The following is a 17,176-nucleotide window of genomic DNA, read 5'->3' as shown; positions in this document are numbered from 1 at the left end:
CTTTTGCTCTGGCCGGACAGTTTTATGGTGCTTGAAACGAACCGGATTCCGGAGCTAAGAGGCTGCTCCGCTGCGGTGTCAAGAGGAAAACCCGGTGCTTTTCAAGCTCCTGCTCTGAACTCTCCCTAGCTCTCTCTCTCTCTCTCTCTCTCTCTCTCTCTCTCTCTCTCTCTCTCTCTCTCTCTCTCTCTCTCTCTCTCTCTCTCTCTCTCTCTCTCTCTCTCTCTCTCTCTCTCTCTCTCTCTCTCTCGCTCACAGAGGCTGTATGCTCCTCCGTGGCGATGACAGCTTGCGTTTAAAACAATTATAATAAACATATTTGTAAAGTGGGGGGACACAAACGGGATTTCCAAAAGTGCGGGGGACATGTCCCCCCTGTCCCCAGTGGAAATTACGCCATGCGTGTGTGTGCGTCACATATATATGCAAGGTGCAACACACAAGAGTAAACCTCTGCCCCTCATGTGTTGTATAGGCTGGCACGACTAGGCTGTTCAATGGGGCTGATGTGTTGTGTAGATTCTGCCAGAAGGAAAATCACGGTCAAACTCCTTATGAAGCAGGGAGGTGCCACATTGCTTTTCTTCCCGACTGCAACGCTGGTCCCGCAAATCAAGCAAGAACGTGATGATAGGTCGATATTTATTGTGGGGGTGGGGGGGAGAGGTATTAAATAGATGTAGAGTTGTAGTAAGTAGATAGAGTTCACTATAGCCGCTTTCACACCACAGGACTTGCCGTACTTTAGTGCCGGCACTAAAGTACCACGGCACTGAATCCGCCAGGGGGCTAGTGCCAATCGCATTCACACCACAGTACTTTCCCTGAGGCAAGATTACGCTGACGTCACTTCGTCTTCTTCTTCTCTGGGTTTAATGGCAGGCCGCAAAACCACTTCACGGCGAGTAAAAAAAAAAACGAGAGAAGAAGAACTACACGGGGGAGGGGGTATAAAGCCCACCCGCTGTACATGATATATAATATATATATATATATATATATATATATAATATATATATATATATATATATATATATATATATATATAATAGGTAGGCTCAGCAGACAGACCGTAGTGCAAAGATAAAGTGTCACATGATTATCTACTAAATAGTGAATTCAGCATCAACTTCACCAAGATGAAGTTCATATCTTCCTAAGATACGTGTTACTTTATGTCCCTACTAGAATCCGAGCTCAAACGACTCAAACCTACAAAATGTCCAAGCAAAGAATCATGTGCACCATGAGGCTGGGTTATAAGGGTAATTTACAAATAAAATACCCCATTATAACAATGGACTTTATCTTTATGTATTTATTATATATTACCCCCTCAGGCTGATTTTGGAAAAGGACATTAACCGTTGTTTGGTGTTTTTCCCTTATTTATCTAAAACAAATGACATAATAAATTAGTTGTGTTTATGTGTGTAAGACTTGTGTTTCTGCCCCTGCCATTGCTGCACAAGGTTGCAACATTGTAGATAAATTCAACCACCGACACCTGTCTGCACTCACATTCTTCTATTCTGCAAATTTGGGGTTGGACACAATAAATAAAGCTTCGCCAGTTTCTTTGTTTTATTGCACAGTCAAGACATAACAATAACGGCATCACGCCGCTCAAGTAGCTTTTGCGAACATCGCTCAAAACATTTGGAGTTGGGAACTGCTTTCTGTAGAAGCTGCTGCATCCCGTCCTCAGAGTAAATTGCCAGAAGCGCCGACACTTCCTCATCATTCCACCGCTCCGGTATTGCTGTACGTGTGGTCATAACTGCTTTAAAGTACAAAAAAACTACTCGCTCAGGTTTGGATGTGGTTTTGTAGTATGGAAGCCCATATTGTAGCGAGGAAAGAAATGGCTGCCTAACAAAAAAAATTCAGAGTCTAACGGGGGGCGTGGTTTGCAATTCGCTCAGCCAATAGAAATAGAATAGAAATTGGCACCCTTTTATCACCAGGTTCGTACCACCTCTCTAGCAGGGACTGAAAATTGCCAAAAGAGTTCCCTGCACTGAGTAGTCCCGACGGTGTGAACGCGACATTATTGGTACTAACGGAACTAAAGAACCAAAGTACCAGGGAAAGTCCTGCGGTGTGAATGCGGCTAATGATTTAGGTTTCGTTTATGGTAGATTCTTTTAATTACATTTCCTTTTTTGTTTTGTGTATTTTATACATTTTGGATTTGCTTGGCGAGCTCTTTTTAGAACATGCCCGGCGGGCGACTCACGTTGCCCCTGCGGGCACCATGTTGGCTACCCCTGCTTTATAGGGATCCTATTAATATCTAATAATATAAATAATAAAATTCAATAACGTGCTTTAACCACTAGGTGTCCCTTTCTATCAGCTGTGCACCATTATGGTGTAAATCAGGGATGGGCAAATAGTGGTCCGGGGGCCGCATGCGGCCCTCAGATACATTTATAAACAACGTAATTAATTAAAAAATAATATTTATTTTTATTTTTTAACTTATAGTACTGATATTGTCCACTAGACTAATAGTTACGTCGCGAGCTGCGTACATGATTTCGTTCGGCAGCAAAATACTACAAAATAATCTGTGACGTGTTTGTGTGTATTGTGTTTTTTTCCCGGGAAACACTCGAAAGCCGAAACACCGGCTGTTGCCATGCCTGGGCGAAACAAGTTTAATATTCTAAAAACCAAGACATGTTTATTTGAAATCAGATGAAAACAAACTGTAACGGACCCGTGTTATCTATGATTACTATACGCTTTTCATTTATAATTTCAGCGGGAGGGAGGGGAAGCGGCGCTGAGGAACAGCAGAGTGCGGGTATACAGGTGTCTGTGTTGACATTCCCCTTATAGAGTGGCGAAGTCACGCCCATCTACTTCCGGTCCATGGGACCTTATTTCGGAAAAATAATGTATTGAAGTCAATGGAGAGAGAGAACGTATCTTTCGATCCCATTTGAATTGTGCCATGAATTACACATATGATGTTTGTCAATCTTACAAAATAATTTCCATGTCAAAAAAGTCACAGTTTGTCGTAAAACTGTGGAAATATGAAAAATATGCAACTAGAAAGACTACAAATCCCAGAGTAAATTGTCGCAATTGTTTTCATCCACTAAGAGATAGTAAGATCAGCGCCATATAGATATAATCTATCTATATGGTGCTGGCTAAGATAAGATAACTTTAACAAGATGCCTGTGTGCTTAGTACCAGGTTGTTATCATACCAGCAATGGGTCTTGCTCGTTCTTTCGCTTGCCGTCTGATGAAAGGACCAGGAGTGGCACGTTAGTTAGCATTACAGCCTTGTCATTTTTATTAGCCTTAATATGGAGTAACATTAAGTAACCCAAAATGTTAAACAGTAACGGCCCCTACACACGGCGGCGTGCGTTGTCGCATGCCGGCGGGGGGGGCTGAAACTCGACCAACAACCAATCACATGAATCTCCCGCCCCGGACCAAGCTTTGCTCCCACAATGCAGTTCGGCGAATCGTGACGTCACCCCATTCAAAGTGAATGGGCAGAAGCGTTGAAGCGGCAACGCACGCCGCCATGTGTAGGGGCCGTAAGAGTAGTCGTCATATTTCGTGAACCCTTTGAAGAGTACTGTCACCGGTGTGATCATTCTATAATACACAATTTAAGCCCGGGGGAGAAAGGCTAACGCTAACGCTAGCATCGGCGATCGCCGATCTTTTCTACTTCATGCTATCTGCACAAATGGTTGACATTAAACATTAAAAAGACCAGGCAGTCAGAGAGAATCAAAGGAAGGCAGGCAGGCAGCTTTGCATGACATTCTTCTGGACTTGTTTCATTGTGGTGATAGTGAGGGTAGTCAATCGTTTTGTTGACAAGACAGTAGTGACAGCCATCTTGGTGACATGTGTTGTTCTGCGAGACCAGAGATGTAGTTCATTGAGCGTTTCACACAAACAAATGTGTTACTTCACAGTTTTGCGACACAATTTTATTTTTTTTGACTTGCAAAATTATCTTTTCAATTTACAAACATCATATGTGTAATTCGTGGCACAATTCAAACGGGATCGAAAGATAATCTTTCTCTCTCCATTAACTTCAATACATAATTTTTCCGCAATAAGGTCCCATGGAGGTCCACCGGAAAGGGAGGGACTTCGCCACTCTATTCTGCGTCAGCAGAGAAAGGCTACAAGTGTCTTAGCTAGGTTCAAGTTAGACAACTAATGTCTGGGTTAGTGTTCATGACTTCATGTTTATGTCATCTTAATGGTTAATCTTAATGCAAACACATTTTTTCCTTGCTTTCCAATTGTATAAAATAGTTTTATTCCACTGTTAAATAACCTGTTCAAACATGCCACTTGTAAAAATTAAATAACATTTCTGTGAACTGATATTTGTTTAGTGAGCTTATTAGAGGATGCTCCCTGAAAGATTATAAAATGTCAATGAAGATGTCAGACTTAATTTGTTAATAATGTGTGTGTGTTCCAAGTGAATCTGCGGCCCTCTGGTGGCTAGTACATGCATTATGTGGCCCCCACCACCATCCAAGTTGCCCATCCCTGGTGTAAACACAGCCTATCTACCAATTGGATCAAATATAAAAGTCAGCCGAATTAGTGTTGATACTGCAAGGAGACGTATTGTGTGAAAAGAAATGTAAGATGTTGTTTAATTGCTATATATTTATGATCCACGTCACATTTTTAGTTTTTGCGGCAGTTCTTCCTGTTTGTCTAGAATAGAATAGAATCGTTTAATGTCATTTTACATGTACAATGAGATAATAATAAATGCTTCTCCCTTTCATGGGTGCCATCAAAGCAAAAACAAAAACATCATAACATAAGACAACAAAATACGCGCAGCATACATACTTAGGAATAAGGAATACAGTGCAGTAATTATTTCCAGGAGTATAAAAATAAAATCTGTAATGTAATAAATAATAATAATAATAGTAATGATATATATGTATATATGTACAGAGTCACATTGATTCACATGATTTCAGGTGTTAAGAGCAATGATGGCTCTTGTGAAAAAACTGTCTTTGAGTCTGTCTGTTTTGGATGTGATACACCTGTAGCACCTGCCGGAGGGCAGCAGGTTGAACAGGTGAAAGCCGGGGTTTGAGCTGTCCTTGATAATGTGTTTGGCTCTACTGCGGCAGCGGGAGGTGTAAATGTCCATCAGGGAGGGGAGAGGGCAGCCGATGATCCTCTGTGCTGCTTTTACGACTCTCTGGAGCCTCATCCTGTCGGCCTCAGTGCAGCTGGCGTACCACACTGTGATGCAGTATGTCAATAGGATCTCGATGGTAGAGCGGTAGAAGGTCACCAGCAGCTTAGGGGCCAAGTTGTTCTTCCTGAGCACCCTCAGGAAGTGCAGACGCTGCTGGGCCTTCTTGATGACAGCTGTGGTGTTGTCCTTCCAGGAAAGGTTGATGGTGATGAGGACGCCGAGGAACTTGAAGGTGTGGACCCTCTCCACACACTCGCCGTTAATGCCGAGGGGAGCGAGCTCGGTAGTATTCCTCCTGAAGTCTACGATGATCTCTTTGGTTTTTGTGGGGTTCAGTGCCATGTTGTTCACTGAACACCACGCTGAGAGCTTCAGTACCTCACTTCTGTAGGCCGACTCGTCTCCTCCTGAGATGAGCCCCACCACAGTGGTGTCGTCAGCCAACTTGATGATGATGTTCTCTGGGTGGGCTGGACTGCAGTCGTGGGTGTAGAGCGAGTACAGGAGAGGGCTCAGCACACAGCCTTGAGGAGAGCCGGTGCTGAGAGTGCGGGTGGAGGATTGATGGGAGCCAAGTCTCACATGCTGGGGGCGGTTAGTGAGGAAATCTTTGATCCAGGAACAGGTGGGTGGGGGAAGGCCTAGGTATGATAGTTTGTAAACTAGAATGTCCGGGATGATTGTGTTGAACGCTGAGCTGTAGTCAATAAATAGCAAGCTGACGTAGCACGATGCTCCAGGTGGCTCAGTGCAGAGTGGAGAGCTATGGCTATGGCCTCTTCAGTGGATCTATTTGCTCTGTAGGCAAACTGGTGTGGGTCGAGGGTGGGGGGAAGGCAGGCCATTATGTGATGTAACACCAGCCTCTCAAAACACTTCATGATCACAAGTGTGAGTGCAATGGGGCGGTAGTCATTAAGGCTATCTGTGGTTGCTTTCTTAGGAACAGGAATGATAGTGGCAGTTTTAAGGCAAGGTGGGATAAGAGCGAGTTTCAGGGAGAGATTAAAAATGCTGGTGAAGACCTGTGAGAGCTGGTTGGCACACGCTCTGAGCACCTTCTCAGGTACTCCATCTGGACCAGCAGCCTTCCTGGGGTTCACTGCTTTGAGCACCCATCTCACATCATGCTCCTCCACAGTAAGTGGGGGGGTGCTGGAGGCGGTTGGGGGCTGGGGTGGAGTTGCTGATTGCTGCTTTGGTGTCTCAAAGCGAGCAAAGAAGCAGTTCAGTTCCTCTGCTAGCGACACGCTTGAGTCCCCAGTTGCCGTGTCACACCCCCTTTAGTTGGTTATGTTATTAATGCCCTGCCACACCTGCCTAGGGTTGTTGCTTGTGAGGTGGTCCTCAATCCTTATTTTGTAGTCTGTCTCGGCTTTTGTAATTCCTCTCCTCAGGTTGGCTCGAGCAGCACTGTAGAGAGTCTGTCCCCTGACCTGAAGGCTGAGTCACGGGCCTTGAGCAGCATGCGGACCCGGCCAGCATTGTTAGGCAAGTTACTTTTAAAAAGTAACTAGTAATAGTTATAGTTACTGCTCTCAAAAAGTAACTAGTTACTTTATTAGTTACTAAATTATAAAAGTAACTAGTGACACGTTACTTTACTTTAAAAATAACAACAATAAAAATACAAATGTTTGTGTTGTTCTGTGGCACAGTAAGACAATACTTTCTGTCCTGCGCACAGTTTACATTTGACCGTAATATCTTTTGCGTCCTTTCTCCCCACAAGTTGAAAATAGTGGTTATATCTCCAAGTTGTAAATGCGCTGCTGCTCTCGCTGATTCTTGCATCTGCCATTGTGTGTGTGTGTGCTGGTGGTGGTGAGCGTTGCCGTGTGTGTCTGTGTTAGCATTAGCAAGTGTTCGTGTGTATTTTCCCCATAAGGCAAGACCCGCCCAGCTCTGTCTCTGATTGGCTTACCCTGAAATGTTACCCCGCGTTAACCAATCATCACTCCTCTCTGGTTACTTTCACTTTCCATGGTGCTGTGAGAGGACATCGCTGTATTCGCCTGTAAGTTACATCCGCAGGGAGATTCGGTTTGGTCACATAATGTAACGCAGTAACGCACCCATTTAAATCACAGTAACTATAACGACGTTACTTCATGGGAATAGGTAACTAGTAACGCTATTAGTTACCGCAAAAAGTAGTTGCGTTACAGTAACGTGTTACTTTGTAACACTGCCGACCAGTCATCCAGGGTTTCTGGTTTGGGAAAACCCTGATGCTTTTGACCATAGTGGACCTATCATGCTATATTTGAATAGGATATAAGGCATATTTATACTTTTTATTTTTCAAAATACCAAACAGATCATGCATTTTAGCCATTCCTCATTTCGCTCAATTTAACAGTGTCTTGTCATGGGCTGATTCTGTGAGAACAGCACCATCTACAGGCCTGGCATGTACTACAGCGTCTCCAGCGCATTCGAACGGCAATGTCCGTGGCTGTCTCTTCCTTATTGGTGGAGTTGGCCCAATAGCCGTAGTGCAACTTCTGTGACGTCATAGAAGTGTTCAAATCTGGATCAGTCTGTATCAGATCCGTTGCAGCCCCTTTTTAAGAGATTTGGGTATGGAGGAAAATAGAGTGTGTTGTGTTTTCTGACACTTGGTGAGTTCCCTGGAAAACCGGGGACACATATTCATGTATACAAGACGTACAAAAGTGCATTTTGCATGATAGGTCACCTTTAATGTAGGACAGTACCGTCTCTGTGTAGGTTGCCAGGTCCTGGTCCTGGTGTTCAAATACATCCCACTGGGTGTATTCAAAGCAGTCTTGAAGCTGAGCAAGTGCATCCTCAGGCCAGGTTGTAACAGACTTTCTGGTTGGACTTGTTCTCAGTCTAAGGGGGGTGTATGCAGGGGTCAGGGAGATATGATCTGACAGGCCTAGGTGGGGGAGAGGTATGGCTCTGTATGCGTGCTTGATGTTGGAGTACACATGATCAAGAGTGTTTTTCCCTCTGGTCGGACACTTGACATGCTGGTAGAAGTTAGGCAGGACAGATTTTAGGTTGGCCTTATTGAAATCTCCTGCAACAATGTGACCGCCATCGGGGTGAGCTTGCTGTTGGTGGTTGATGGTGTTTAGCAGGAGGGAGAATGCAGTGTTGACATTAGCTTGTGGTGGTATATATACAGCCGTGACAATCACTACAGTTAGTTCTCTAGGTAGAAAGAACGGGCGGCATTTAACCGACATGAACTCCAGGTCAGGAGAGCAGTGATGGTCAATGATGATGCCGTTATTACACCAGTTGTTATGAAGTCTTCTCATCAGGGCTCTATAAATAGAGAACTACAGCAGATATGGAATATTTAATGCAGCCGAACCGTGTATTACAATGCCGTTATGTGATGACTTTCAAAGAGAAAAGCAAGCACACTCGGAATAAAGTATTATTTTATTTTTAAAAAATGTTTTCGGATTTCATATCACATAAACACCATCTCCCAATGTGCATTGCGGCTAAACCATCCAATCATCGAGCTGAGGATCTTGCCTACATCTGTTTCCGGTATTGCTTACGACGATGTGATGTGAGATGTGAGACTGGGTTGGAGAATTGCACAGGGGAAAATAACGTATCTATCTATTTTGTTAAACTAATACGTTTGCGCTGTGGACCAACACTATAAATTGACGCAATAAAGAAATAGCAATAAAGATAACACCATTAAACAGTTACACAACATAACAGAAAATAATATCGATAGCATCGTCCCTAGCAACCACCTTGGTAACAATGAACACGTTGTATGTACACAATTTCCTGAAGTACTCTTCGTAATAACTAGCAAACTAAAGATCATGTGCATCCACTGCACACATAATCTGAAATAAAAACTCACATTTCTCGCATCAAATAACATCAAAACGCATTTTAATGGCAAAACTAACCTTAAAATAGTCATTTTCCACCGAGAATAAAACGAAGGTCGGCAATGTTTTTATTTATGCGGAGAGAAATTTGAAGATCACGTGACAGACGCAAGCCATTGGAAATGAATGGTGAAAAAAACGTAGGGATCCTACAATTTCAGAGACGTTTTTGTAGAAATACTACGTCCCAAGTTGTGGACCAACGTAGTTATTACACGTTTAGATGTGAGACTGGGTTGATACTTCTTGTTTTAAACCGCCCATTGAGTCCGACAGTGTTGCAGTAGTGCTGTTTAAGCTGTGAAGATGTTATACATATACAGGTGTGGGTCCATTCAAATGTGGAGATAACTTTCGCAAAGAAAACAGGTTTTGAGCAAATACATCTGGCTAATCAAAGCGTAGTTTGGCCAGAAGTTGTTAGTTTAGGCTTTGGCTGTAAATAAAGGCAAAGAAGTAGAAGAACAGAGGTTGAAATGGAGAAATATTACCAGCCTTTTGATTTGATCTGATTTCCTAAACTCCGAAAAAATATTTGTTTCTCCGAATCGAAGGGGAAAAATACAAAAGCATTGTAAACAATTTAAACCAAATCAATGTTGTGTAATTAACAAGGATAATCTGGTGTTTTTGAGTTGATGAGTAATGCAGATATCACTGTGTAATCATTTGACAGTGAGGGGAATACTTCAGTTTTTTATTTGAAAGCTTCGAGACCGCTACTGTTGAAGCTACTGTTTTCACCCCGTGAGGGTTGACGCTAACTTTACATGGAAGCTGCCGCATATACACGTTCTCCTGGCGAGACCTCAAATCATCTTCGTAATATCTATCAAACTATAGATCCTACACTTCCACTGGACGTAGATTATAAAAGTACAATATACACTTCTCGCTAGAAATCGAATCAAAAAGCATTTTAATGGCCAAACTATTGCACAATTTAGGATTTTCCAGAGAGGGTTATTTGTGAATAAAATAATCTCCGGAGCGTTTGCAATCAACGGGAGCATGTCGTTTCTTACACGACCACTTGAGATGCTACACTTTAAAACGTGACTCTGGATCGTATTAAGCTGCTGAACAATCGACCTCTATGGTCGTTTTTTGTAGGAGGACAGGCTGGAAACAGAACTGTAAACCGATTTTCTATTTCTTTATGGACATTTTACAAATCACTCCCCTTTTAAACTGTATTCAGGTTTTACTGTAATATAGTATTTCATAACTGTTTTTTATTTATGCTCTTATTTTTTTATACCTATAAATCATCATATAAAAAGGTGTGCCTTGTACATAGCCTACTTATTTACATTAATCGTGACCAAACCGTTTGAGACCCACTGAGATAACTGAGACTACTGTTATCTCCTTATACCCGTTAGCATAGCTAACACCAGATGCTAACCACAACGATCTCCGGTACCGGTGTGCTCTCTCTCTCTCTCTCTCTCTCTCTCTCACGCACGCACACAAAATGGCTGGTCCCACACACATAGAGCAAAGCTTGAATGAAACACAGAGAAACAGAAGTAGGCTACTTGTACTGTAGCATATTATTTTCGAATCAATCCTTTTTCAAATTATGAATTTCTCCCATAAAAAAGAAAAAAAGACATACATTTCATGGGGGTGCTTCAGCACCCCCTAGCGCCGCCACTGCCACGCACCAGCCTGTCCTCCTCCAAAAAACGACCAAATAGGTCAATTGTTCAGCAGCTTATTACGACCTATAGTCACATTTGAAATAATGCTGTCAAAATTATCGCGTTAACGGCAGTAATTAATTTGAATGAATTTTGTTAAAATATTTAATGCATTTAACGCATGTGCAGAATGGCCCGCCCCATACATCCCACCAGTGGCAGCGCCAGGGTATGGCTGGGGTAGGCTAAACCCATACCAAGAAATGGCTTAGCCCCACCATGAAAAATGATGTTAAAGTAAGCCAAATAAAGTCCGCCAACTCGCGCCGAGAATTGCACAGACAGCAGTTAGTAAGATTGATTTCAGTAGCCACTTGTCTGGAAATACCGCAGACCAGAAACGGTTTTGAAAACTTTTGTCACGTACTGATCGTCTTCTCAATAGAACATCTTTGATAATGTCTTCTGGCCAATCAGAATCAAGATAATGGCGTGGTGTTGTTTCAGGAAGTCCCGACGGAGAATACTTTTGCTGTAGTACAGGGGTGCACATACAGTGGAGCAAAAAAGTATTTAGTCAGCCACCAATTGTGCAAGTTTTCCCACTTAAAAAGATAAGAGGCCTGTAATTTTCATCCTAGGTACACCTCAACTATGAGAGACAAAATGAGAAAAAAAAAAATCCAGAAAATCACATTGTCTGATTTTTAATGAATGAATTGGTAAGTTCCTCGGTAAAATAAGTATTTGGTCGCTTACAAACTAACAAGATTTCTGGCTCTCACAGACCTGTAACTTCTTCTTTAAGAGCCTCCTCTGTCCTCCACTTGTTAACTGTATTAATGGCAACTGTTTGAACTCGTTATCAGTATAAAAGACACCTGTCCACAACCTCAAACATTCACACTCAATTCTCCCTCAACCTGTTCAAGGGACACCTAAAGACGCACTTATTTAAGCAGGCGTTTGAGCAGTCTTAGGCCGTTCATCACGTCACTGTCCTGTCACTGTCGATCACTGGTCCTCTTGCACTTGGTTTCATGTTTGTATATTGTTTTTAAGTTTTTATTCTATTTTCCTGTCATGTTATGCTTTGTTATTATTATGCCTTAGTGCCATATTGGCCTAATTGTTTTGACTGCTATATTTTGTACAGCACTCTGTGCATTCGTGCTGGGAGGGGTGCTTTAGAAATAAACTTTTACTTACTTACTTACTTACACTCCAAACTCCACTATCGCCAAGACCAAAGAGCCGTCAAAGGACACCAGAAACAAAATTGTAGACCTGCACCAGGCTGGGAAGACTGAATCTGCAATAGGTAAGCAGCTTGGTGTGAAGAAATCAACTGTGGGAGCAATTATTAGAAAATGGAAGACATACAAGACCACTGATAATCTCCCTCGATCTGGGGCTCCACGCAAGATCTCACCCCGTGGGGTCAAAATGATCATAAGGACGGTGAGCAAAAATCCCGGAACCACACGGGGGGACCTAGTCAATGACCTGCAGAGAGCTGGGACCAAAGTAACAAAGGCTACCATCAGTAACACACTACGCCGCCAGGGACTCAAATCCTGCAGTGTCAGACGTGTCCCCCTGCTTAAGCCAGTACATGTCCAGGCCCGTCTGAAGTTTGCTAAAGAGCATTTAGATGATCCAGAAGAGGATTGGGAGAATGTCATATGGTCAGATGAAACCAAAATATAACTTTTTGGTAAAAACTCAACTAGACGTGTTTGGAGGAGAAAGACCACCAAACCTACTGTGAAACATGGGGGTGGAAATATCATGCTTTGGGGCTGTTTTTCTGCAAAGGGACCAGGACGACTGATCCGTGTAAAGGAAAGAATGAATGGGGCCATGTATTGTGAGATTTTGAGTGACAACCTCCTTCCATCAGCAAGGGCATTGAAGATGAAACGTGGCTGGGTCTTTCAGCATGACAATGATCCCAAACACACCGCCCGGGCAACGAAGGAGTGGCTTCGTAAGAAGCATTTCAAGGTCCTGGAGTGGCCTAGCCAGTCTCCAGATCTCAACCCAATAGAAAATCTTTGGAGGGAGTTGAAAGTCCGTGTTGCCCAGCGACACCCCCAAAACATTGATGCTCTAGAGCAGGGGTACTCAAACTTTTTTGTTAAAGGTCCACTTGTGAATTTTATACAAGGTCAATGGTCCGGATCAATGTCAGTAAAGTCCCCCCCCCCACCCGGAGCGGAGCAACAAAGTTTCGGCTCGCATGGGGCCCCCTTGAGGGGGTTTCCCAACATGTCGTTGCAGTAAATTAAAGGGTGTTTCATGTTCATGTTGAACTCACGCAGCATCAGACAATAAAACCCTCTCTTTTCCTCCGTACCCTTTTAAAAAAAAAAACAGGGGTACAACGAGCGGGTACAGATTTGCTGCCGATCTGACGTCAAATTGGCGGCGGACCCACACAAAGTTGCCATCAGAAACAATGCCTGACATGTTTTGGACGTAATCTCGTCTTTGTTTACATTAGCAAGCGTCGCTAACACTCAGAGCTAACCTGTACTGGAGAGCACCTTTTGATAAACTCGCAAGAGAAAAAGCATTTGAGCTCCATACTGTTTCAGAAAATGTAATCTTTGATGTGGTTTAGAACAGGATGGCGTTTTATCACAGCATAATTCAACTTTATCTCCGGTAGAATTCTGATCAGGCATTAGCTCCGCCTCCTCTTTTTATTTTTTTAAAGCTAAGGGCCCAAAATCCGCGTTTCTCTAACAGGGCTGCAAAAGAGGTGTTTGAGCAGTATGAGGCATGGCTACAATGGGTGATCTGTTTGGTATTTTAAGCAAAAAACTTCACAGACATGTTTTGTATAGGTATGGCCCTACAACATATGTTTCCAATATAGCATAATAGGTCCACTTTAATTTACATCAGAATCAGAAATTCTTTTTTTTTTTTAAATAATAATAATAATTTATTTATTTTTTAATAATGGGACACAGGGTTCGGAGTTTGAGAAGCCCTGCTCTAGAGGAGATCTGCATGGAGGAATGGGCCAAAATACCAGCAACAGTGTGTGAAAACCTTGTGAAGACTTACAGAAAACGTTTGACCTCTGTCATTGCCAACAAAGGGTATACAGCAAAGTATTGAGATTAACTTTTGTTATTGACCAAATACTTATTTTACACCATAATTTGCAAATAAATTCTTTAAAAATCAGACAGTGATTTTCTGGATTTTTTTTCTCATTTTGTCTCTCATAGTTGAGGTATACCTAGGATGAAAGTTACAGGCCTCTCTCATCTTTTTAAGTGGGAGAACTTGCACAATTGGTGGCTGACTAAATCCTTTTCCCCCCACTGTAACTGGTACGCATGCGCGGCAACGTACCGTCACTTGTGTCACATAGCGCATTTGCGTACCGACGTACTTGTGAAGCTTTTCCAGAAGGCGGTTAGATAACCGGACGACAGAGTCGGTGTCCGTGTGCACAGACAGGGCTGCTGTTAACGTCGGTCTGTACAACGGAATTGTGCCAAAACTACGCCAACTGGCTGCGGAGGGAGACTCCCCCCCTTCACTGGAGAACCCCCCTGTGTTGATAGAAATCAACACGTAACGAAATAAGACCCCACGGTTTGATAATTGATAGGTGTGTGGGCTGTCTTTCATTTTGACACACAGAACAATGTTATAAACATACATACATACTGTATGTTAAATGGATATATCCGCCTTCTTTCATTTATCTTTCCATTCCCACAACAATATACATAAAAAAATGGCATATTTTGGACATAGTTCGAATGGTGATTAATCATGATTAATACATTTTTAAGCTGTGATTAATCTGATTAAAAATGTTAATCGTTTGACAGCCCTGGTTTTAAAGTTTAGCACCTCTAGTGGTCGTGTAAGAAAAAACAATTTGCGGAATATGCTCCCGTTGATTGCAAACGCTCCGGAGGGTCGTATATTCACAAATAACCCTCTCTGGAAAATCCTAAATTGTAAAATAGTTTGACCATTAAAATGCTTTTTGATTTGATTTCTAGCGAGAAGTGTATATTGTACTTTTAAAATCCACGTCCAGTGGAAGTATAGGATCTATAGTTCAATAGGTATTACGAAGATGATGAGGTCTCGTCAGGAGAACGTTAATATACTACGTCTTTCCTCACAACGTCCATGTAAAGTGGGCGTCAACTCCAAGCCCCCAGGAAGTGCGCCGGACACTGTGCCCAACATTCATTGTGTCCAAACGGCGGTACTGTAACTTCCGTATCAGTCCGTGACGTCACCCGGCCCAAAACAACTTTTTCCCATTGACTAACATGGGGAAAGAAACGGCTGTAAATCAGCGGGTATATTTTTTTTAACTAAATAAACTACCTAGTATGAACAATTGTACAGCCCTTATTATAATCATTAAAAACTTGGCAAGAATACTGGGATCTCAGCGATACAGGAAGGCATCTCTACAGCATCCAGAAACATGTAGGGGTAGAAGACTAAGCAGGAGCCCAAGGGAAGAAAAAGATCATTACAAAGTTAAGGACACACACGATTAAACATGACACTCCACAGAATTGGCAGGCACCCCACTGGACTCTGTACAGATTGCAATAAATCGGAAACCGCCAAACATGTCTTAAAGGTCTCCTATTATGTAATTTTTAGGCATATATTATGAATATATGATATATAAGAATTGTTATGTGTTTTACTCAAAATACCAAACAGATCATGCATTTTAGACATCCTTCATATCCCTCTATTCCAGCACTGTTAGAGAAACGCAGATTTTTGATTTGATTTTAACGATTCCTGTTCAGATTCAGCATAGGAGCTAAAACGCTTAATAACCTTCATTACGTGTTAAAGAAAGATCATAAGAAAGGTTGACAAAGATGAGGCTGTGAAACGGAGCCACTGTGTGGAGAAAGTTGTGTCCAAACCGGAACCGGATTTCGGTACCCAACCCTAGTGACCTGCCTGTCCTAAAACAAGGGAATTACATGTTTATGATGTGCTGCAAAAACACAAAAAATATGCAGGGATGTGAGTCGGTTTCTAAGGCCTTTTTACTTTGGTAAATTCTGACCATTTAAACAAAAGAAAACAGAATCAAACTGAAAACATCGTGAATATTTTCTGGATACATTTATCATTGGTTCTTCTTTTAGAAAAGAACAGACTGCCCACTCAACAGGAACTATCAAAAACATCTCAATCGGAATGTAAAGTCACAACATTTGATTAACTAAACAGATTATTGGAGAAACTACTAGGCAGATTAATGAACAGTGAAACTAAATTCCTTCAATGCAGCCTAACGAGGCTAGCAGTTGAGATATAATATAAAAAAAGAAAATCAATACCATGGTTGAAATACAGCATAGCAAAACATTTCTTTATAAGTCAGGAACCATTAAAAGGTTAATTAATTCGGGAGACACAGCATCTCTGTGGCCTTGTGTTGGCATAGTGTGAGCGCTGGTTAGAACATAAAAAACTGTAAGTCAGACTTCAATTCAGAAAGACTCTTAAAATATGACAATACAGCTCTCAGGACATCAGGAGGAGGAAACAGCTAGCTTGGCTCTCATAGTCGTTCAAAACTATACAGTGTGGATTCGCTTGTGGAGTTTAAGGTTAGAACTTTGAGAAAAAGTTTTTCCACACTCTTCACAGCTGTACGGTTTTTCTCCAGTATGAATACGTTGATGTGATTTGAGATCACCTGATGTTGTGAATGTTTTCCCACACTCTTCACAGCTGTAAGGTTTTTCTCCAGTATGAATACGTTGATGTCTTTTGAGAGCACCTGATGTCGTGAATGTTTTCCCACACTCTTCACAGCTGTATGGTTTTTCTCCAGTGTGGATGAGCTGGTGGGTTTTGAGCACAATATTTTGAGTAAAAGTTTTCCCACACTCTTCACAGCTGTACGGCTTTTCTCCCGTGTGAATACGGTTATGTTTTTTGAGAGCACCTGATGCAGTGAATGTTTTCCCACACTCTTCACACCAATATGGTCTCTCTCCTGTGTGATCACGATGATGTATTTTGAGATTACCTGATGTAGTGAACGTTTCCCCACACTCTTCACACCAATATGGTTTCTCTCCCGTGTGAATACGCTGATGTGTTTTGAGATTACTTGATGTAGTGAAAGTTTGCCCACACTCTTCACAGCTGTACGGTTTTTCTCTAGTGTGAGTACGTTGATGTGTTTTGAGATTAACAGATTGAGTGAACGTTTTCCCACACTCTTCACAGCTGTACGGTTTTTCTCCAGTATGAACATGCAGGTGGCGCTTTAAATGTCCAGATATTGTAAAGGATTTGTCACATTGCTGACAGCTGTGACGTCTCTCTCTTCCTTTCGGTTTCTAGAACAGATGGACAGAG

General features: G+C 42.2%; 1 protein-coding gene across 4 annotated transcripts in view; it reads right to left on the bottom strand.

The window, feature by feature from the left end:
- Positions 1 to 1,570: 1,570 nt before the first annotated feature.
- The window catches only part of LOC307045110 (uncharacterized protein), a 71,310-nt gene continuing 55,704 nt past the window's right edge, over positions 1,571 to 17,176 (bottom strand). For 3 of the 4 annotated variants that reach the window (XM_079690617.1, XM_079690619.1, XM_079690618.1), the window contains one exon: positions 15,829 to 17,157. In XM_079690617.1, coding sequence (XP_079546743.1) covers positions 16,384 to 17,157 — 774 coding nt within the window. In that variant the 3' untranslated portion in view covers positions 15,829 to 16,383. Of the gene's footprint in view, positions 17,158 to 17,176 lie in introns of all 4 variants that reach the window. The other variant, XM_079690620.1, reaches the window with a different exon arrangement.

The sequence above is a fragment of the Notothenia rossii genome (genome assembly GCF_949606895.1).
Source record: "Notothenia rossii genome assembly, chromosome: 6".
NCBI lineage: Eukaryota > Metazoa > Chordata > Actinopteri > Perciformes > Nototheniidae > Notothenia > Notothenia rossii.
The sequence above is the reverse complement of the archived record's forward strand: the minus strand, read 5'-3'. Positions and strand labels throughout refer to the sequence as shown.